At 45.7% G+C, this 22,334-nt stretch overlaps 1 protein-coding gene across 1 annotated transcript in view; it reads left to right on the top strand.

The window, feature by feature from the left end:
* Positions 1-982: 982 nt before the first annotated feature.
* Positions 983-22,334, top strand: part of tgfb2 (transforming growth factor, beta 2) — a 62,717-nt gene continuing 41,365 nt past the window's right edge. The window contains 2 exon segments of the mRNA XM_034529166.1: positions 983-1,486; positions 1,680-2,034. Of these exon segments, the coding sequence (XP_034385057.1) occupies positions 1,475-1,486; positions 1,680-2,034 (367 nt within the window). The 5' untranslated portion in view covers positions 983-1,474.

The following is a 22,334-nucleotide window of genomic DNA, read 5'->3' as shown; positions in this document are numbered from 1 at the left end:
TGGTTGTAAAAGCTGTGGACATCTGCATAGGGGGGGACAGTGGCGCGCCAGGCCTTCTGCACCACACTAGACCATTGTCTGTCATGGCCACACACCGTGGTATACTGCCTTTTATCTGGGCTCTGTTGTATGTCTGTCTGCTCAGACACACCAGCATAAAGTGTAGCTTCAAACTGACTCATGAAATATCAAAGCTAAACAGCTAGCTCAGCCTTCCATTTCATTTGATTGAGAAAGGACAGTGGCCATCAACCTTTGTATATCAGTGTCAAATAAATGCCTGCTAGTATTCCTCAGGAGACATGGTCCTATGTGTGGTAAAGACTCCTGGACATGTTGTCTCAGATTGACGACATCAGGTCCGCCTGTCACCACAGCCAATCAGCATTCAACCTGACGTGTTGGATCCTGTCACTGTGAGAAAGATCAGTCTGAGTGAAGCTACTGATTGACACAGAGGCCAGGTAATGCTTTAACAGTCTATGGTGGTGACCGAGTGACTGGGGGCCTTCAACACCTTCTCTTGTGTCACAGTTTGGTTTGGTTCAGTATTTTGAAACTAATGCATCAGAATCCAAAGTTCAGACAGCATTGAAACCCACAGCAGACCCGTTTGGCCTCATGGTCTCCTCTGCATCGCTCTATCTAGATCATGGTTTCACTGTCATGTTTGTTGTAATGGCAATAAAGTGAACTCACTAGCACACAGTGCAGTATACCTAAAGTGCACTATTCAAACAGCATGCACGTGATGAAACCATGGTCTGTATGCAGGCAGCAGCTCGGTCTGTACACAACAAACACATGTGACATTCTGCAGAGCTCAGCACAGTTCGAACACCAGTTGAAAAATGGAACTTGTGTCTAATGACGCAGAGAGTAACTCGTGAGAGAACAAACATAGACCGGCTTTAGGACCTTGCGTCATAACGCAGCAGGGGCCGACGGGCCATTAGCCGCTGCAGCGCTGTCCCAATGGGCACAGTGAGCGCGCCTAACAAACCGTCTCGTAACGGGGATTTTCTCCAACAGTGAAGACCACAGACCAGAGAGGAGCAGGTGGAACTTTCGTCCTGTATTAATCTCTTTTTAAAGCGGCCGCTGCTGTCCGCTTGGCACGAGTCGTACCCCAACTAGATGGGTTGAGAGAGACGCGTAAAGGCGCTATGCAGTCGCTGTTAGTGAGCTCATTCTGAAGGACGACGCTCATCGTGAAATCACAACTGTGTGGATTCGTGATTTCAGCGCGTCAGAAAAAACTTTTAAAAAAGATCTCACGGCGCGTCCACGCTGAACTTCGGACGATCTTTGACCGACTGTGTGGAGAGTAAACGCGATGGAGGTGAGCTCGGTCCCGCTGTCTTCAGCTCCCCTGGTCCCCAGACCTCTTGCAGCCGCCTGATGGCCGCACGTCCCGCTCCGCCAACACTCTCTCGGCGTTAGTCACGGCTTCTCCTTGTGTCCACACAGCTGAATGGGTTTTCAGGTACACTTTACTGAAACTGGGGAATTCGAACCATTCGCTTTTACACACAGCGGTTCGGGGCCACTCGGCTCGCGGTCATACATGATTTGGGACTCAGACATGTGTCTGCCTGGCGGGGTTTAAATAGCTTCGGTGAATATTATCCTCGATCGTTTTTTAACATTTTTGTAATCAATTTATTTTGTGTTGGAAGCCGCAGAAGATGAACCTGTGTGTCGTCAGTCTTCTCCTCACTCTGGATCTAGCCGCCGTGGCGCTCAGTTTGTCCACGTGCAGCACGCTGGACATGGACCAGTTCAAGAAGAAGCGAATCGAGGCCATCCGAGGGCAGATCCTGAGCAAGCTGAAGCTCACCAATCCCCCGGAGGACTTCCCCGAGCCCGAGGAGGTGTCTCGGGACATCGTGGCCATCTACAACAGCACCCGCGACCTGCTGCAGGAGAAGGCGAACGAGCGCGCGGCGACGTGCGAGCGGCAGCGGAGCGAGGAGGAGTACTACGCCAAGGAGGTGCACAAGGTCGACATGCAGCCCTTCTACCCGGCAGAGAGTAAGTGTGATCCCATTGATTTTAACATAATGACAAGTTTAAACGCCTCCAGTTGTGGTCACGTCTTTGCGATTGTTTTGGAACATTCTTGTGGATGAGCGCGCGGAGCCTGTCCTCCGCTAACTCTCTGACGTCACTGCTGGTGACTGCTCCAGTAGAATGTGTGCATGCAGATAGCTGAGGACCAAGGAGGTCAGGGCGTAGCGTGGGAGTGGACCCCAACCACTCATTCATTTATGTCTGCGCTACTAGTTCACTCAAGGTGGGAGTCTGCCTCCACCCACTCACTGGATCTAATTTCTACTAACATTAGAATCCCTGTGAAGGTGTCTGTGGATCACCCAGAGTACTGGTTCTGAAAATACTGCTGCATCTCTAAATGCAGTTCTGGTGCCAGTGTCCTGACTAGCAAAGAGTTTTGGGAGCCGTTCGACACCTTGGACTCAAAGAAGAATGACTCCCTTGTGTCATGGGGGTCATTTGGTGTTATATGTCCGCACTTACCCGGCTAAATTCTTTTCAGTCCACGATTCTCCCATCTTGTCTTGTGTCGGATGCAGCTTGAGTTTGACTCACCAAGCATGTGTGAGTAGCGTGGCTGTTCAGGATTCACTCTTTCAGTGTAACTTCAGGCCTTCTTCATTTAAATCCTCTTCGTGGAAATCTTCCTAAATCCACACACACATTCCACCCCCACATGTCCTTGGTAGCCGTCTGTATTATGTGTCGATATTCAGTGTTTTGTGTTACTCGTCTTTTGTTCTTGTGCAAAGATTTCTACTTGTAAAATTGGTGGAGCACCCCTTTATGTATTGACACAAGCATACAGAGGAGCTCACAACCATGCCCAGCTAACTGATTTCCAACATTTCACTGACTGAACTAAAATGCACGATGACACCTCAAAAGTTGAGATAAAAATAATGGGCAGGCGGTGTATCGATCCGCTAAAATCAGTAGTTTCATGTCTGAATAAGGGTTAACTAGAGACTGTATAACAGAAGTGGACATAGTTGTTGTGACGTCATCCATTGGTTTGTTGATCACAGTTTTGAAGCCTTGAGTTCAGCATTTTGGCCATCGCCATCTTGGATTTTGGCAACCAGTGAGCAGAAGTGATTATTTGGGCCCAATCACAATCTCCACCCTCACAGACTTTGTGGCGCACTCCTGCTAAGTCCTTGAGGGTTTAGGGCTGTCCCACTGTCACATCGTCGAGTGTTTGAGGGCTCTCTGGCAGACATGTTGAGCCCTTTATGAACCCTTTCTGTAAGGATGCATTAGATGACGACTTTGCCTAAGGGAATTACTCACAATTCATTGCAATGTGACGTTAAACACCATAGGAAGCATGGAGATGTAAAAAAAGGTAAACAAAGAGGATGGCACATGGGTGTTCAGCCCGATAAATTACATTTACACAATAACAATAAGGATTAAAGATGGAACATAAAAACACAGGAATGCAAGCAGAAATTATATATATATATATATTATTATTATCTTTTTTGACAAAAACGAGTAAATAGATTATTTGAAATGCCGTCTCATCTCGTGAGGAAAGAGCTGGAAGACGTTCAAATCAATTCAGAAAATAAATACCCACAATATTTATGTAGTCATGGTAACGTAATATGTTGCCGCAAAGTGCTATCCCATTCATATTTCACCATTGGACTGAGTAGGAGTGACGTAGAGACACCGTATACATATGTGGTAGAGACGTGTCGATCACTTTGTAGCGCCGCCCTAAAGCATATGGTCTCTTTAAATCTAAATGGACCATAATTTACTAAATGAACAGTTTACAATGTTTACTGAGGGAATACATCATGAGAGAAGTATCATTCAAGTTGTCATTCTCTCACAAACTTCTATACAAACAGAGTAATTGCCCCCTGATGGACATTAGAAAGAATGCAGGTTTAAGAACCAGACGTTGCCTCCTGGAAATAAACATACAATTTACAGAGGAAGCCAAGTTTGAGTTATAACCCTTCAAGTAGAAAGCGTGGGTTCTCTTCTCTGCCGTTCTGTAGCTGACCCTGACCTTTGACCTCCCATGTGGAGAAGTTGAATTTCTTCTTCAGTGGATCAAAGAGACATCAGAAGATGTCTGTAGAAAAAACATCAGAAGCATGTCTGTAGAAAAAAAAAAATATTAAATCAAACTGCAGGGCTATTATTCCCAATATGGCTTTCCCATTCCCATCAAAAATGTGAGCACATGAGCTGAAGCAAAAATAAATTAGCAGGACATTTTGTATGCCCTGAGGTGTATTTTGCATTAAATGTTATCCTTGGCCCTACCTCTTGTGTAAATACCTTGAATATGAATAGATGTGGCCTGATGCCAAGGGCAGTCAGCAAAGCATTTACAGGGTATAAATAATACTGAGTCAACACGCAGGGAGGAAAGATTCCCATTCATGTGAACTGGTGACACTGGCCAGGTCCTCACATCTGGAGGCCGATGCTGACAGGAGGGAGATCAAGCAGTGAGCCCCTCAGCTGATAGGCTCTATTTATTTAGTATCAGCCTTGTCTGGTTGGGTGCCAGGAAATCCTCAGAGGCAGCAATGTGTGGCACATGGGCCTGAAAGCCTCACAGACAGGGTGAAGCGGAATGACGAAGTCGAGGGGTGAGGGGGTGGGAGACACTGTGCCAAGGTTTACAGTGGTTTATTTAAACCCAGTTAGCTATGGGGCTTTTTGTGTATACCCCGCCTGCCACTCACTGCATGGAAAGTTCCAGCAGGAGAGATGCTAAGTTGGATGCTAATAACTTTTTAGGTATGTTTGGAAAATCGATCACATACATTTGGGGGCGACTGTGGCTCAGTGGTGAGCAGGGTCGTCCTTCAATCAAAGAATCGGTTGATTCGATCCCCGGCTCCGATGTGTCCTTGGGCAAGACACTTAACCAAATGTGTGTGAATATTGGTTAGTCCTGATGGGCAGGTGGAACCTTAGCCCCTCCCATCAGTGTATGTATAAATGGGTGAATGATGTCATGTAGTTTTAAAGCGCTTTGAGTGGTTGGAATACTTGAAAAGCGCTATAATTCAATTCGGTTTATTTTGTATAGCCAATATCGCAAATTACAATTTACAATCTGTACACATACGACATCTCTGTCCCAGGACCTCACATCAGATCAGGAAAAACTCCCCAAAAATACTGAAAAAAACTTTCACGGGGAAAAAAGGGACGAAACCTTCAGGAGAGCAACAGAGGAGGATCCCTTTCCTCAGACGGACAGAAGCAATAATAATAATAATAATAATAATACATTTATTTATATAGCACCTTTAAAAACAGAGTTTACAAAGTGCTCTACATATAAGCAAGGTAAAAACTAAACATTTCAGAAAATACATGAGGCAATGAACACAATAGAGGAATAGAAAATTACAAATACAAAATAAAGCAGAACAGACAAACTAAAATAGGGGAAACAAGGGGAAACTGCATAAAAGGACGATATCACTTAAAAGCAGTTCTATAAAAATGGGTTTTAAGAAGTGATTTAAAAGAAGCTACTGATTCTGCTAGTCTTATCCCCTCAGGTAGGTCGTTCCAAAGTCGAGGGGCTCTGATGGCAAAAGCACGGCCACCCTTTGATTTAAGCCTTGACTTTGGAACGGCCAGAAGGACCCCACCGGAGGATCTAAGGCTGCGAGCTGGCTCATATGGGGCTAACATTTCAATGATGTAGGTTGGGGCCAGACCCAGGCCTGCTTTAAAAGTGAGCAGCAAAATCTTAAAATCAATTCTAAAACTAACAGGGAGCCAGTGGAGAGAGGCCAGGACTGGAGTAATGTGATGCCGTCTGTTAGAACCAGTCAGAAGCCGAGCTGCTGCATTCTGGACTAGTTGGAAAGGAGGGAGTTGCAGTAGTCGAGTCGAGAGAAAATGAGTGCATGAATGACTTTTTCCAGATCTGAGCGTGACAATATGGGTTTGATTTTTGAGATTATTCTTAATTTTTTGATCTGTGATTCAACATTTAATTGAGAGTCAAATATAACACCCAAATTTCTGGCAACAGGTTTTAAATAAGCAGCCAGGGGACCAAGTTGACTCTTGATGAGACTGGTGTTATTGTTTGGGGAACTGAATAATATGACTTCTGATTTGGAGTTATTGAGCTGAAGAAAATGTTGAGCCATCCAGCAGTTAACGTCAGAGAGACAATCTAAGACAGCAGCCGTAGGTATATATGTGTGTCGTCTGCATAGCAATGAAAAGATACGTTGTGTCGCTGGAGGATTTGGCCGAGTGGAAGCATGTAGATAGAAAATAAAAGTGGACCTAAAATTGAACCTTGTGGTACACCACAGGTAATGTGAGTCGTGAAAGACGAGTGATTACCTATGGTGACCGAGTATGATCTTTCTAAAAGGTAAGAATAAAACCAGCCAAGTGCAGTGTCCTTGATGCCAACCCAGGTTTTGAGGCGATCGATTAAAATGGCGTGATCTACAGTATCAAAAGCTGCACTAAGGTCTAAAAGAATTAAAACGGCGCTCTCCCCCCTGTCTGCTGCTAAAAGGAGGTCATTAGTTACCTTGAGGAGGGCAGTTTCTGTGCTATGAAGTGCTCTAAAACCTGACTGAAATTTCTAGTAATGTATAGTTACCATGTGAAATGGGAGAGCATTTGAAACCTTTTCTGTGAATAATAGCAACCCCCCCTCCCCTGCCTGACAGCCGGGGTTGATGAAGGTGGGTAAAATCAGGGGGGGTTGCCTCTATAAGAGGACTACAATCTCCCTCAGATAACCAAGTTTCTGTGATGACAAAAAAAGTCCAGTTTGTTATCAGTAATAAAATTGTGGTATAAAAAAGACTTATTATTTAGTGATCTGATATTTAAAAGACAAACTTTTGCCAGATTCCTATTAATTGGAGGTAGTAAGGGATGTTGCAGGGGAACTCTAATCAAATTATTATGGTTAGCAGCAGCGGGATATGCCACTGAGCGTGCTGCAGTGGGTATGTGGTAGGAACTAATGGAGGTAATAAAAGGTGTATCAGTCCGGTTTTGGGGAGTGGAGTCAGCAGGAAGAGTAGAGGGTGGTGGGGTAACTGTAACAGTTCCTAATTTCGTGCCACCATCTCGCTCTTGGGGACTGTTGTTGTGATGACGAGCTGCAGCGATGCGCTCGGCCGACCAGAGGGAGGGGATGGAAAGCGTGGAGCGATCAGGCCAGGAGTAAACAAACTTTCTGCGGGAGGCTCTGTGGATGTAACGGGGCTGACGAAGGAGTCTGAGTGCCTTGATGGCTGAGATGAACGGAGGAGCAGAGAAGTTGTTGAGCCCGAGGAGCTGCGAGGTGGAATACTGCAGAACCATGCCAGCTGGGGAGGATGCAATTAATGGTGAAGCCACAGAGCCAGCGCAGTTGGGGCAGAGGAGCGGAGCGCGCCGGCAGTAGCTTCGCTGGAGACGGGGAAACCAGCCGGATGGCGTCTGATATCAGCAGCAGGCCAGCCAGTCGGCAGCCGGACATCGGTGGGCATGGGCATAGCAGAGAGGCGGCATCCTCCGCGCCTACAGCAGTCCGCGGGCACAGGCGAGCGTCCAGGAGCACTGGCAGGGCGACAGCGGACCGGTCCGAACGGGTGTGCCTCGTGGGGCACACCAGAGCAGGCTTTCCAGCTACAGAGTGCGGAGATGAGCCAGAGGAGCCCCACACAGGTGAGCCCTGCACCGGCGAAGAGAGACTGTCCAACTGCTGCTTCGGTGCCGGTCTAGCAAGCCAAATCCAGCAGACGGATCTAAAGTCCAACATTCACACAAGACAATCCTAATTAAAGTTGTCCGGGATTGTCCAGGCGGCAGCGGTGGAGCAGGGAGTCGACCGGCCCCTTGGCAGATCGCAGTGGTGGAGAGCAAGAGCCAACGGCAATCACCAAACAAAAAACAATCCATGATTTGCTGAATAATTAACTCAGAAGAATGGCTACACTGTTAAATAAAATTGAAAATAATTCAAATGAATGTTAAATTGTAAAAAAAGTAGGAAAAAAACAAATAACAGTTCTAGATGGAGCGGCGTTCAATTTCGCTAGCGTCCCCGTTGCCAGGACAACAAAAACAATAGATGTCTGGTGTACAGATGAACAGTGTTACAGAGTTACAACACATTCAATGAATATGACAGAACCAGGGCAAACCTGATTCAGCCCTAACTATAAGCACTGTTAAAGAGGAAAGTCTTAAGTCTACTCTTAAATGTAGTGACTGTGTCTGCCTCCCGGACTGAAAGTGGAAGCTGGTTCTATGAACAACCACAGGTCAAGTACAGGGCCATGGAAAACATGGCCCTGTACCAGGCTTGTTGACAAATGGTATAAATTCAATTCAGTTTATTTTGTATAGCCCAATATCACAAATTACAAATTTGCCTCAGAGGGCTTTGCAATCTGTACACATACGACATCCCTGTCCCAGGATCTCCCATCGGATCAGGAAAAACTCTCCAAAAATAACCTTTCACAGAGAAAAAAGGGAAGAAACCTTCAGGAGAGCAACAGAGGAGGATCCCTCTCCCCGGATGGACAGATGCAATAGATGTCATGTGTACAGAATGAACAGCATTTACAAAGTTACATAAACACATTACATGAATATGACAATGTATGAATGGAACTCCAATCCATGAAACAGAAGGAGGTAGAGAGGAGGGGGGGCGGGGCGCATCATCAGGGCCAACGCGGGAGGCCGGCTCATCAGGCATCAGACACCGCCAGGTCCAATGAACCCTCTGAGACGTGAAGTCACAACGACTCCGGGGAGGAAGCAGAGTTAATAAGGTGCAATGGAGAGATGTAAATTCATCCATAAGGAGAGAGAGAAGAGGAGATAGGTGCTCAGTGTATCTTAAAACATCCCCCAGCAGCCTATAAGCCTATAGCAGCATATCAAGGGGCTCGACCGGGGCAAACCTGATTCAGCCCTGACTACAAGCACTATCAAACAGGAAAGTCTTAAGTCTAGCCTTGAATGAGGTGACTGTGTCTGCCTCCCGGACTGAAAGTGGAAGCTGGTTCCATAAAAGAGGAGCTTGATAACTGAAGGCTCTTGCTCCCATCCTACTTTTTAGGACTCTAGGAACCACAAGTAGCCCCGCATTTAATGAGCGCAGCTCTCTAGTGGGGCAATATGGTACTACAAGCTCCTTAAGATATGATGGTGCATCACCAATCAAGGCTTTGTAGGTGAGGAGAAGAATTTTAAATGTGATTCTTGATTTTACAGGGAGACAGTGCAAAGCAGCTAATACAGGAGTAATGTGATCTCTTTTCTTAGTTTTTGTGAGTACACGAGCTGCAGCATTCTGGATCAACAGGAGGGATTTAAGAGACTTATTAGAGCAGCCTGATAATAAGGAGTTGCAGTAATCTAATCTGGAAGTAACAAACGCGTGAACCAGCTTTTCTGCATCTTTTTGAGACAAGATGTGCCTGATTTTTGAAATGTTACGTAGATGAAAAAATGCAATCCTTGAGATTTGCTTAACGTGGGAGTTAAAGGAGAAGTCTCTGTCAAAGATAACGCCGAGATTCTTTACAGTGGTGTTGGATGCCAGGGAAATGCCATCTACAGAAACCACATCACCAGATAATTGATCTCTGAGGTGTTCAGGGCCCAGTAAAATAACTTCAGTTTTGTCTGAGTTTAACATCAGGAAGTTGCAGGTCATCCATGTTTTTATGTCTTTAAGACATTCTTGAATTTTAGCGAGCTGGTTGGTCTCCTCTGGTTTGATCGATAGATATAATTGAGTATCGTCTGCATAGCAATGAAAGTTTATGCAGTGTTTCCTGATAATATTGCCCAAAGGAAGCATATATAAGGTAAATAAAATTGGTCCAAGCACAAAACCTTGTGGAAGTCCGTGATTAACGTTGGTGGTCATTGAGGCTTCATCGTTCAATGGTGTCAAACGCAGCACTAAGGTCTAATAATACCAGTACGGAGATGAGTCCTTTATCTGATGCAATTAGGAGGTCATTTGTAATTTTCACCAGTGCTGTCTCTGTGCTGTGGTGTTTTCTAAATCCTGACTGAAACTCCACAAATAAACTATTCTGATGTAGAAAGTCGCACAACTGATTTGCGACTACTTTCTCAAGGATCTTAGAGAGGAAGGGAAGGTTAGAGATCGGTCTGTAGTTAGCCAACACCTCTGGATTAAGAGTGGGCTTTTTTAGGAGAGGTTTAATTACAGCTACTTTGAAGGAATGTGGTACATGGCCTGTTAGCAAAGACACATTAACAATATCCAACAGAGAGGTGCCAATTAAAGGCAACACGTCTTTAAGCAGCCTCGTTGGGATGGGGTCTAAGAGACAGGTAGACGGTTTAGAAGTAGAAACCGTTGAGGACAATTGGTCTAGGTTAATGGGAGAAAGGCCATCCAAATATACACCAGGGCATACAGCCGTTTCCAAGGCCACTCCTCTTGATGACAGATCGGCAGTAGTTGAGGGCAAGAGATCATCAATCTTGCCTCTAATAGTTCAAATCTTTTCATTGAAGAAGTTCATGAAGTCATTACTACTGAGGTCTATAGGAATACACGGCTCCACAGAGCTGTGACTCTCTGTCAGCCTGGCTACAGTGCTAAAGAGAACCCTGGGGTTGTTCTTATTTTTCTCTAATACTGAGGAGTAATAGGCTGCTCTGGCATTGTGGAGAGCCTTTTTAATATGTTTTCAGGCTGTCTCGCCAAACTAAGCGTGATTCTTCCAGATTGGTGGAACGCCATATGCTTTCGAGCTTTCGTGAAGTTTGCTTTAGGTCGTGGGTCTGAGGGTTATACCAGGGAGCAAACCTCCTTTGCCTCACTGTCTTTTTCTTCAGTGGGGCTATCGAGTCTAGTGTCATTCTCAGTGAGCCTGTAGCACTATCGACAATATGATCAATCTGGGACGGACTAAAGTTAGCACAGGAGTCCTCCGTCACATTGAGACGTGGTATTGAATCAAATGCAGAAGGAATCGCTTCTTTAAATTTAGCTACAGCACTGTTAGTTAGACATCTGGTGTAGAAACTTTTGACTAACGGTGTATACACCGGGAGTATAAACTCAAAAGTTATGAGGTAATGGTCTGACAGAAGAGTGTTCTGTGGAAAGACCTCCAAATGCTCAATGTCAATGCCATATGCAAGAACAAGGTCGAGGGTGTGGCCAAAGCAGCGAGTGGGTTTCTGTACTCTCTGACAGAAGCCAATCGACATCAACAATGAGATAAATGCAGTACTAAGGCAATCATTATCAATATCCACATGAATATTAAAATATCCTACAATAATAACCTTATCAGTTTTAAGGACTAAACTTGATAAAAAACTCTGAAAATTCAGATATAAATTCTGAATATGGACCTGGTGGCCGGTACAGTATAACAAATAGGATTGGCTGTAATGTTTTCCAGGTTGGATGTGAAAGACTAAGAACAAGGCTTTCAAATGAGTTGTAGTTTAGTTTAGGTTTAGGATTCATTAATAGGCTTGAGTCAAAGATGGCTGCTACTCCACCTCCTCGGCCGGTGCCTCGAGTAATGTGAGTATTAATATGACTTGGAGGAGTTGATTCATTTAGGCTGACATATTCTTCATGGCTCAGCCAGGTTTCAGTAAGACACAATAAATAAATGTGATTGTCTGATATTAAATCATTTACTAATACAGCTTTAGATCTAATATTTAGGAGTCCACATTTAATTATCCTTTTTTGTTGCACTGTTGCAATAGTGATGTTAACCTGTATGAGGTTATTTTGTATGACTCCTCTTCTGGTTACTTTTGATTTAATTAATTTAAGTGGCCGCGGGACAGACACAGTCTCTATAGAATTAAGGTTAAGGCTGGGTAACTGCTCGAGTGGAAGTGCAGAGAAGGGTGGAAGACTACAACTCTGCTTCTGCTTCCTGATCTGAACTCTGGGTCATGGATTAAGTCCGTTAATCAACTTGGCCATGTTCGCAGAAATAAGACGCGCTCCATCCCAAGTGGGATGAATGCCGTCTCGACTCATCAGATCAGGCTTTCCCCAGAAAGTCTGCCAGTTATCTACATAGCCCACATTGTTTGCTGGGCACCACCTGGACAACCAGCGGTTGAATGACGACATGCGGCTATACATGTCATCATTGATCAGATTGGGGAGAGGACCAGAGAAAACTATGGTGTCCGACATTGTCTTGGCATAAGCACACACCGATTCCACATACATTTTTAGTGACCTCCGACCGCCGCAGTCGGGAGTCATTACCGCCGGCGTGTATTATAATCTTACTGTAACTATGCTCATCTTTAGCCAGCAGTTTTAAACAAGATTCAATGTCGCCCGCTCCGGCCCCCGGGATGCATATGACTTTGGTCCCTGGCTTCACTATCTTCACGTTTCTGACTATGGAGCTACCTATAACCAGAGTGGGTTTCTCAGCGGGTGCGTCGCTGAGTGGGGAAAACTGGTTTGAAACGTGAAGAGGTTGGTGGTGCTCAGTGGGCTTCTATTTAGACTTAAAACCCCTTCAAACAGTCACCCAGCCATCCGGCTGCTCGGTGGCTGCCGGGGGACAGCTAACAGAGGCTAATGCAAAAGGCTTCGCACCGGCTATGGGGGGAGGCGGGCTAACTAGCGTAACTGTCTGAGCTTCGATGGTGCGGAGCCGTGCATCTAACCCACTTAGAACTACCTCCAACCTAGCAAATGAACTACACTTGTTGCATGTACCGTTATCATTAAGGGAGGCAGAGGAATAGCTATACATGAGACACTCTGAGCAAGAGGGGAGAGGAAGACATCGCGAGCTGCTAAGCTGGCAACCGGAAGTGATGCAATACGCTTACCGGAAGAGAGAGAGCGATTGCATCATGTGAAATATAGGAACCTGCGAAGAAGACTATAAGTTATTTTAATCAAATGCTTGTAAGTCCACAACTTTAAGTACTAAATCAACATTTTGATCATTGTTTTCCCTCTAGAATCACAGCGCATTGTCCATCATCAGTTCGACATCATGAGACGCATCACTCTACAAAAGTTACCAGAAATTTTTATAAGACAAAATGGAACTTTATTAATCGTAAAGGAAATTCTTGTGCCAGATAAAAAAAATACAATCGAGTAATAAATATACACAGATACAAAACAATAGAGTAATGCATATTAACAATAGAGTAATAAATACAAACGGTTTGATTCTATTTGAAGGCACAACCACAATTCACTAAAACCTGCCAGTTGAGAAAGCAGATGTTAGGATCCCTGTCTGCTCTTAGTGTGAGCTCCCCTGTTTCTCCCCTCCTGTCTGTTTTGTTATTGTGGACCATGTGCTTAATGTTTTGCTTTTGTCAGCCTACAGTTTCCACCCCCGGTTTCCGCCCACTACCACGCCCTCTCCTTTGGCTCAGCTGGGGCTCGTTCCATTGAGTACTGCCAGCTGATTTAAGGACCACGGCATTCCCTGGCACGTTGTCAGTTCGTTCTGGTCACCAGTCTGATTCCTTCCCGTGTGTTGGAACGCCTAGTTTATGTTGATCCTGTTTGTGCCCAGGAAGAGAGTTCGGTCGAGTTGCCCTCCCGACTCCAGCGAAGGAAAGGAGGGTTCTGGATTCGCTGGACAATTCTGGTCGTTGTTGTTTGTTTTATTCTTTGGTTTCCCCTGGCATAGTAGGAGAATAAAGTCCTCACTTTGATTTTGAAAACTGCTGCGTGAGCATGCGTTTGGGTCCTCCACACCACACATCATAACAGAACGAACTGACCAACATGACGGACCCAGCCGCCGCCGCAGCATCGCTTCCTGCAGATATTCTGCAGAGGGGGATTTCCTCTCAAGGCAATCTCCTCGGCCAACACCAAGTTCTGCAGGACCTACTCGACTCCCAGCGTTCCATCGGGTCCCAGGTGGCGGAGATAAGAGGCCTGATACGGTATGTGTAAAGCCCTCTGAGGCAAATTTGTAATTTGTGATATTGGGCTATACAAAATAAACTGAATTGAATTGATACAGGACCTCACGCTGCGCCGTTCTCCATCTCCGGAGCCGGTCCCGCAGGACTCATCTGGCACCCATGAGTCTTTTGTTCCGTCACCTGTGCCCTATGGTAGAGCGTCCGGGGAGTGCAGAGGGTTCATGCTCCAGTGTAATTTTGTTTTTGACCAAGAGCCCCGCACATTCGCCTTGGACAATGCAAGGGTGGCTTATATGGTGGGGTTGCTGCGCAGCAAGGCACTGGTCTGGGCTGAAGCTTGGCTCATCAGATGCTCCCCTGCCCTGGTTTCCTACGAGCGCTTCCTGGGGGAATTCAAGAGAGTATTCGACCACCCGGTGTACACCCAGGACGTTGTTCAGCGCCTGCTCAGTCTTCGTCAGGGCGCAGCAGAGTACTCTGTGGATTTCCAGATTCTGGCCACGGAGTCTAGTTGGGACAAGGAGGCGCTGAAAGGAATATATCGCAGCAGTCTTTCGGATTTTCTGAAGGACGAGCAGGGAGGAGCCGGAGTCATTGGCTGAGGTCATCACTCTCTCAATCAATATGGATAACCGTATTCCAGAACGCTGTCGGGTGAGGAACTACAGGCCTTCCAATCCTGTCCGTCAGTTTGCTCCCGCTACCAGCTCTCAGCCTCCAAGCCCGTTCAGACTGGCCCCGTTTGTACTGTGGTGAGTCGGGACACCGCATGGCCGTTTGCTCTGTTTGGCCAAAAGAGAGAACTCGCTGGTAAGAGTGGGGATGCTGGCGGGCGATTCAAGGACAATTTCCCATTCCAAGTCTCGATCACTGTTTCCTGTCACCCTGGGTTTGTCATCTGGGCCGGTGCACCTGTCAGCGCTCATTGATTCAGGGGCTCAACAGAACTTTTTGGACACAGAGTTATGGAGTCATGGAATTCCTGTGGAGGCATTAGAGTGCGCTCTGCTGGTATTCGCACTAGATGGCAGTTCACTGGCAGAGATAACATACTACACTCAGACTATTTCCCTGCTTGTGTCCGGCAATCAGTCAGAGGACCCGGTTTTACGAGTTTCCTTCCCCGCAGACACCCATGGTCCTAGGACTTCCCTGGCTCAAGGAACACAATCCTCAGATGAATTCCGCCTGTCACTCCCGCTGCCTCAGATCTGCTGTGCCTCGTCAGCCTCGTCCTTCAAGCAGATCTGACACTGGTCCTAGCCTCGCCGCAGTGCCCCTGGAATATATCGACTTGGGAGAGGCATTCAGTAAGGAGCGGGCCCCCTTCACTTCCTCCTCATCGTCCCTACGATTGTGCCATTGACCTGTTCCCGGGCACCCCACTTCCCACCAGCCGGTTATATAATCTCTCCCGGCCAGAACGAGAGTCCATGGAGAAGTACATAACCGACTCAGTCGCTGCAGGAATCATACGCATCTCATCTTCACGTGTAGGAGCGGGTTTCGTCTTTGTCTCCAAGAAGGACAAGCGCCTCCGTCCCTGCATTGCTTACAGAGGTTTGAATAAAATTACCATTAAGAATAAGTACCCTTTACCGCTTATCTCTTCTGTTTTTGAGTCCTTAGCTGGAGCCAAGATATTCACGAAACTGGACCTCTGTTACGCATATCACCTGGTCCAAAAAAGGGGGACGAATGGAAGACGGCCTTTAACACACCCCTGGGACACTTTGAATATCTGGTGATGCCGTTTGGATTAACCAATGCCCCTGCTGTTTTTCAGGCCCTGGTGAATGCCGTCCTCCGCGATTTCCTAAACCATTTCGTGTTTGTTTATATTGATGACATTCTCATCTTCTCCCTGAATCCCCAGGAGCACACTAACCATGTCCGCCAGGTCCTGCAATGATTGTTGGAGAGTCAGCTCTTCATTAAGGCGGAGAAATGCGAGTTCAACGTTACCACTGTGCAGTTCCTGGGCGTCTTCATTGAGGAGGGCCAGGTGAGAAAGGACCCCGAGAAGGTGAAGGCCACCCCGGCATCCGCCAGACTATAAACTGGCTCCGCCGCACCTTTTGGTCGCCGGTCGTTTGTGCTGGCTTGCTCTACGTGCGCCCACAACAAGACTTCGCAGCGACCACCCGTGGGGTTACTACGACCACTCCCTGTGCCCCAACGCCCGTGGTCCCATATCGAGGTGGATTTCGTCACTGGCTTCCCCCCATCAGACAGGACTGTGGTGGACCGGTTTTAAAAGGCCGCTCATTTCATACCCCTGCTCAAGCTTCCATCAGCCCGTGAAACCGCCGATTTGCTTATTCAACATGTTAGGCTTCATGGCATCCCTGCGGACATAGTTTCGGACCGTGGGCTGCAGTTCTCATCCCAGTTGTGGAAGGCATTCTGTCACAACCTCGGTGCCACGGCCAGCCTCCCACAAACTGACTGAGAGAATGAACTAGGAGCTTGAGGCCATCCTCAGGTGTGTGACCGCCACCAATCCCTCATGGAGCCGTCACCTCCCGTGGGTCGAGTATGCCCACAATTCCCACACATCTACTGCCACCGGGCTATCCCCATTTGAGGCCTCCATGGGCTATCAGCCTCCCCTGTTCCCTAGCCAGGAGGTCGAGGTTGCTGTCCCTTCGGTCCAGAGAAATGCCCATCGTTGTAGGCGCGTCTGGAAAGGGACTCGGGCCGCTCTGCTTCGCACAGAACAAGAGTGGCGGATCGACGTTGTGTTCCAGCGCAGGCCTACCGTATTGGACAGTCTGTTAGGCTTTCGGCCAGAGACATCCCTCTCTGCACAGTGTAGGAAGCTCTCCCCCAGATATATCGGCCCTTTTCCCATCATCTCCATCATCAACCCCGTCTCGGTCAAACTACAGTTGCCTCGTTCCATGAAGATTCACCCAGTATTTCATGTCTCCCTCCTCAAACCCTGTTGTCTCATCGAGGGGGTGCCCATCTACACGGTCAATCCCCTCCTGGATGTCTACCATTGAGGTAGGGGGTATCAGTACCTGGTGGACTGGGAGGGTTATGGACCAGAGGAGCGGTGCTGGGTGCTTTGTTCCCGGATCTGCGATCCAACGCTCATAACTGATTACCACTGGCGGAACCCCGTCAGACCCGGTGGTTCACCAAGAGGCTCCCGTTGAGGAACTGGGGGGGGGGGGGGGGGGGGAAATCACTGTTTTTTCCCCTCCTGTCTGTTTTGTTATTGTGGATCATGTGCTTAATGTTTTGTGGATCATGTGCTTAATTAATTAAGTCCTAATGTGTTTTCGCCCCACATCTTGTTTTCATCACACTGAATTGGTTAGTTTTACTATCAGCTTTTCACTTTTGGTGTTTTTCCTTCTGGGGTTGCTCAAAGTTAAAATCTGCCATGGCCACAAAGTTTGAACACTAATCTTACTGTTTGAAAACATTTAAATGTTTCAGATATTTACCCTTCAAACTTCAATTTGACTTTAACATGTGGTGTTCTTAGACAGAAAGTAGTAATGCTAGTGTTTACTAGTGCATCACTTGAACTGCCCCTTGTATATGTATGTAATAGCATAGCTGTGAGCCTCAACTATAAAGACTCTTAAGTGTGGGCTGGTTGACACAGTGCCTCTCTGTTTGAGTGGACAGGATGCCCGTGTGCCCTCCAGCTCCCCGTATGTCTCCGGAGTGCTATAGAGTTCCAGTTTCTCCACAGCAGACCCCCCATTGCTGCATCTGACTGGATGTCTCCACAAGTGACTACTTTCCTATTTAAATTTACATTTCATAAGGATGGAAGGATTTCACTGTGTATTTTTGTATAATAGAGACAACAACCATGTTGTGTGTTGTACCGAGGAGTCTGACTGAGACGGCTGACGTTTTGTGTTCATAGTTTGTAAGCCAATCTCTCCCATAACAAAGTTTATGTAGTTTATAACTATTGCAATCCGCAATATATCATGTGGGGATTATTGAATAATTAAATTGGGGCGACTGTGGATCAGTGGTAGAGCAGGGTCGTCCTTCAATCGGACATCAGAGGATCGGCGGTTCGATCCCCGGCTTCGCTAGTCCATGTTGATGTGTCCTTGGGCCAGACCCTTAACTCCAAAATCCTGTAGTGGTGACTGTTGTATGAATGTCAGTCCTGATGGATACCTCGCATGGTAGCTCCTGCCATCATTGTATGAATGAGTGTGAATGATGACATAGTGTTTAAGCGCTTTGAGTGGTCGGAAGACTAGAAACGCTCTATAGAAGTACAACTCAATTCATCACATTCCGTCTCATACCAATTGTATTATTGAAGCATGACCATCAACTTTCACTAACTTTATTGAAATGTTATTTAACCAATCCTTGGAATCCACTGATCACAAACTGATTCAAGCACCATTGTGCAGGTGATGTGGATAACTGCTGAAACAACCTTTTTATTTAAATTTCGTGACGTCCGTCTGTCCAGTCAATTCTCGTGAAAGTGATCTCAAGAGGGTCAGAAATGGTTTATTGTCAAGTATGTTTGCATATACAGGACATTTGAAAATGAGTACATAATAATGAACATAATAAAATATACACATTTTACAATAGAATATGAGTACTTAAAAATATCTTGTTTTAATGAATACAGTTGTGGAGGCATGTGTACATATTTGTCCAAGGGATCTAAGTCAGTGGGGGCCCGGGGCCTTGTTGATAAGTGTTTTCTTTTTAGGTTTTGGTCCTGATTGGCCGCAGCCTCCTGTCAGAGGCAAGTGACTCAAAAGGTGTGTCCCCGGTGCTGTGGTCCGAGATTGAGAGACATATTTCCCCAACTTCACGTGCTGCTTCGTCTGTGATCCACTTGCAAGTGTAGTCGGGCATGTGAGAAAGCTTGTCTTGCATCAAAGACGGGATAATGGTGTTGAAAGCAGAGCCAGGATCCTGGCGTAGGTTCCTGAGGAGTCTAGATCCTGGAGGGCCATGTTGGTCAGGGCCACAGGCTTGTGAGTCTTGTTTTTTGGGGGACAGGGATGATGGTGTGGATGGGGAATGCCTTAAAGCAGTCTGGTGCCTGGCATGTCTCCCAGTGAGGTGTTGAAAATGTCTGTGAACACAGAGCCATCTGATAAATGCAGGGCGTCAGGTGGAGAGATCAAATTCAACACATACGTCCACTTTGGCCATTACTCAAAAATGCAGATGCTAATTATGACAATTTCTCACAAATGTCTGTCAGAATACGAAGGATTAAGTAATGACATTTTGGACCGACGTGATGTAAACTGTATCTTGACTAGTTGTCAGAGGCTTTACAACCACCATGCCGTAATTCTAGTTTAATCTCTTGGAATCAAGAAAGCAGTTTCATATACCTAACCCCTTCTTGATTATTAGCTCCTTTCCTGTATTGCTCTTCAAAGCAAAATAAATACCAGTCTTCCTTTCTCACACTGAAATGCACCAACGGTCTTTGCAAAGCTTCTTATGAGTTTATTTTTTGCTACCTGTTGCATGATGTCGACAGAAATGTCTACAACCTGTTGCCTCTGCACTGTGTTCAGCCGTCGATTAAGTGGTGTAGATGGCCTCAACACATTGGGAGCAAACATCTCTCACATACTGTTTGTTCATTAACCTTCTAGATAGCATTAGCTGCATATTGACGGAATCATAGGAAAATATGATTGAATACTTCTCATTGTTTCTGCACATTAACAGTCACATAAAATCTTTGGTTTGTGCAGAGTGTGTTGGGCAGCATGTTTTGCTCAAAGTGTTTCATACTACAGCAGATATTAACTTTTCACACGCACGCACACACACATGCTCTCTGAGAGGTTGATGTCGGAGCAGAGTTGTGTTGTTCCTGTGGAGTGCAGAGAACAGAGTGTAACAGTGTGAAACGTCCTGATGAAGACTGACATGCTGCTCAGAAGGGATGAACACACTCCCACTTCCCCGCAAAAAACAGCTTTTTCTCAGCCAATGTTTGTCTGTAATGATAGCTGGCATTTGATTTGCGCTGCTGTTTTCTTTGGAAGTGCCCTTGATACACACAGACACAAGCGTACATCACAGCATCAAGTCACAGAGGGCCCATGGCCGTAAATATCCTGTTTCAAACAGCATTTAAAGAAAGTTACAGGGAGTAAACATGGTGAGCCAAAGCTTTACTGCTTATTTACAAACCACATGTTGCTCACTGCTTTTATTTAGTGAGCTGAATTCAAAGGCAGTAATTAGCTCCCCATCAGGTAACAATTCACCACACAAGACACTTTGAACCTGCTTTTTACAGTGTTTGTGTTGGCAAAAAAAACTGTAAAAGGGATTTCTAACACTTCAGTTTGCAGCATGAACTAGGGATGAACTATTTATATCATGAAATAAAGCCAATGAGGGGAACTAAAACAATAGATTTACTTGAGCATTGAAAAGAGCTGATCATCTGGAAGCGGAGAGAGCTGTTGTCTTTCAGGTACCAGCAGTATGGAGAGACATTCCTGTGGTGTATAAATTGCCGAGGGGTGCAGGACAAAAAGTGTTGTTTGGCACAAGTTTCAGATCTGCCTCTAATCAGGCCTTTAAAGAGTGCAGGAAGGATGTGTCACTTTTGTAATAGGAAGCAGAACGACTGAAAGGAGTGGCTCCGTTCATGCGGAGAGAGAGTTAATGGCATGTGCCTGAAAGTCTGTACTGCATTGGCAAACTAAGTATTGGATCTTAACATTTTTGGGCTATAACGTGATATATGATATTTCTAGATATTTTAATATTGTCACTAAAATAGATAATTGTTTGATTCAACGGCTTGAATCATATGCTCATACCATCGTGATCATTCTAGTACGCTCATCTGATTTGAGAGGAAACGCAACCGGTATGGGACATTTCAGCGGGCTTTAATTTTGAAGCTCCACATCAGAATGTGAATGAGTGGCAGTTTGAGGGGTCCACTACTATTGTGAAGGTAAATTGGTCTGTGGAAGCAAAATGCTTCTGTGACACTGAGTTGGTGTACTGTTTGCTCTTTGGAAATGTGTTCTTTATTATTAAGCTTAACTGTTTATTCACACAATTAAAATACCATTTTTCTCTGAAATACAGTTTGCTGGCAGTAGATGGATGAAAGGATGGACAGCTAAGTGGTAGAACGGTTCATCCTTCAAACTAAGAATCAGCGGTTTGATCCCTGGCTCCACTAGTCCATGACGTGTATAAATGGGTGAATGATGACATGTAGTGTAAGTAAGGTTTATTTATATTGCACTTATCACAAAGGGTCAAAGTGCAGTACAGTAGTCAATTAAAACAAATTGACAATTAATAATGGAGGCCAAAAACATTCCAACAGTTAAAGAGCAGAGTACAATACACAGTAAAAGATTGTGCAGTAAGAAAACGTGGATCCTATACTCTACAGGGAACCAGTAAAGAGACCTCAGTATCGGGGTGATGTGAGACCGTCTATTTGTCCGTGTCAGTATTCTGGCAGCAGCATTTTGGATTTTAGATCAAATAGATATTTGCTGATGTTTCTTAGGTTGAAGAAACATGATCTAGACAGCTGCTTGACATGGTGGTCAAACAATAAGGATTTATCAATAATTACCCCGAGATTACGCAGGTTTAGGTGGAGAGGAGAGCGGACCAATGCTCTGCTTGATCATAGGGACAGCATCATCGGGTGCAATAAATAGAACCTCTGTCTTATTATCATTCAGTTGTAAGCAATTTACTGCTGTCAAGTCCTTAATAGCATTGACACAATCAAGGAGGCTGGTTAACCTGAAGGCCTCACTGGGTTTAAAGGAGACATGGAGTTGGATATCATCTGCATATAGATGATAAGCAACATTATAGGTTTTAATGATCTGTCCCAGGAGTAATAAGTATAAAGAAAATAAGAGGCCCCAGGACCGAGCCCTGCGGTACCCCATAGGACAGTGGAGAGATGTCTGACACAAATTCTCCCACCGAGACAGTAAAACTTCTGTTTGCGAGGTATGATAACCACTTCAACGCTATGCCTGATATGCCCACCCAATCACGTAGCCTCTCAATCATGATGTTATGGTCTACGGTGTCAATGCACTTCTGGCTTTCCATAGCCGTTCTGTCCTGCAACACTTCCATCTTAAGGAGTAGACAGTGTCTGTCATCCATGGAGAAGTGTTGTTTGCACTCCTAGTCCTTTTCTTAAAAGGTGCCACATAAAATTCAACATCATTGAAATGTGTGTTAAAAACATAGCTGAAGTGCTTTGCAAAGTGATCAGCTGTACAATTAGGACATACAGAGTCAGCATTTACAGAGAGATCAAAGAAAATACATTTGTGATCAGTAGGTCCTTACAGCGGATATGATCAATATCTAGA

This window comes from Cyclopterus lumpus, chromosome 25 (assembly GCF_009769545.1).
Source record: "Cyclopterus lumpus isolate fCycLum1 chromosome 25, fCycLum1.pri, whole genome shotgun sequence".
Lineage (NCBI taxonomy): Eukaryota > Metazoa > Chordata > Actinopteri > Perciformes > Cyclopteridae > Cyclopterus > Cyclopterus lumpus.
The sequence above is the reverse complement of the archived record's forward strand: the minus strand, read 5'-3'. Positions and strand labels throughout refer to the sequence as shown.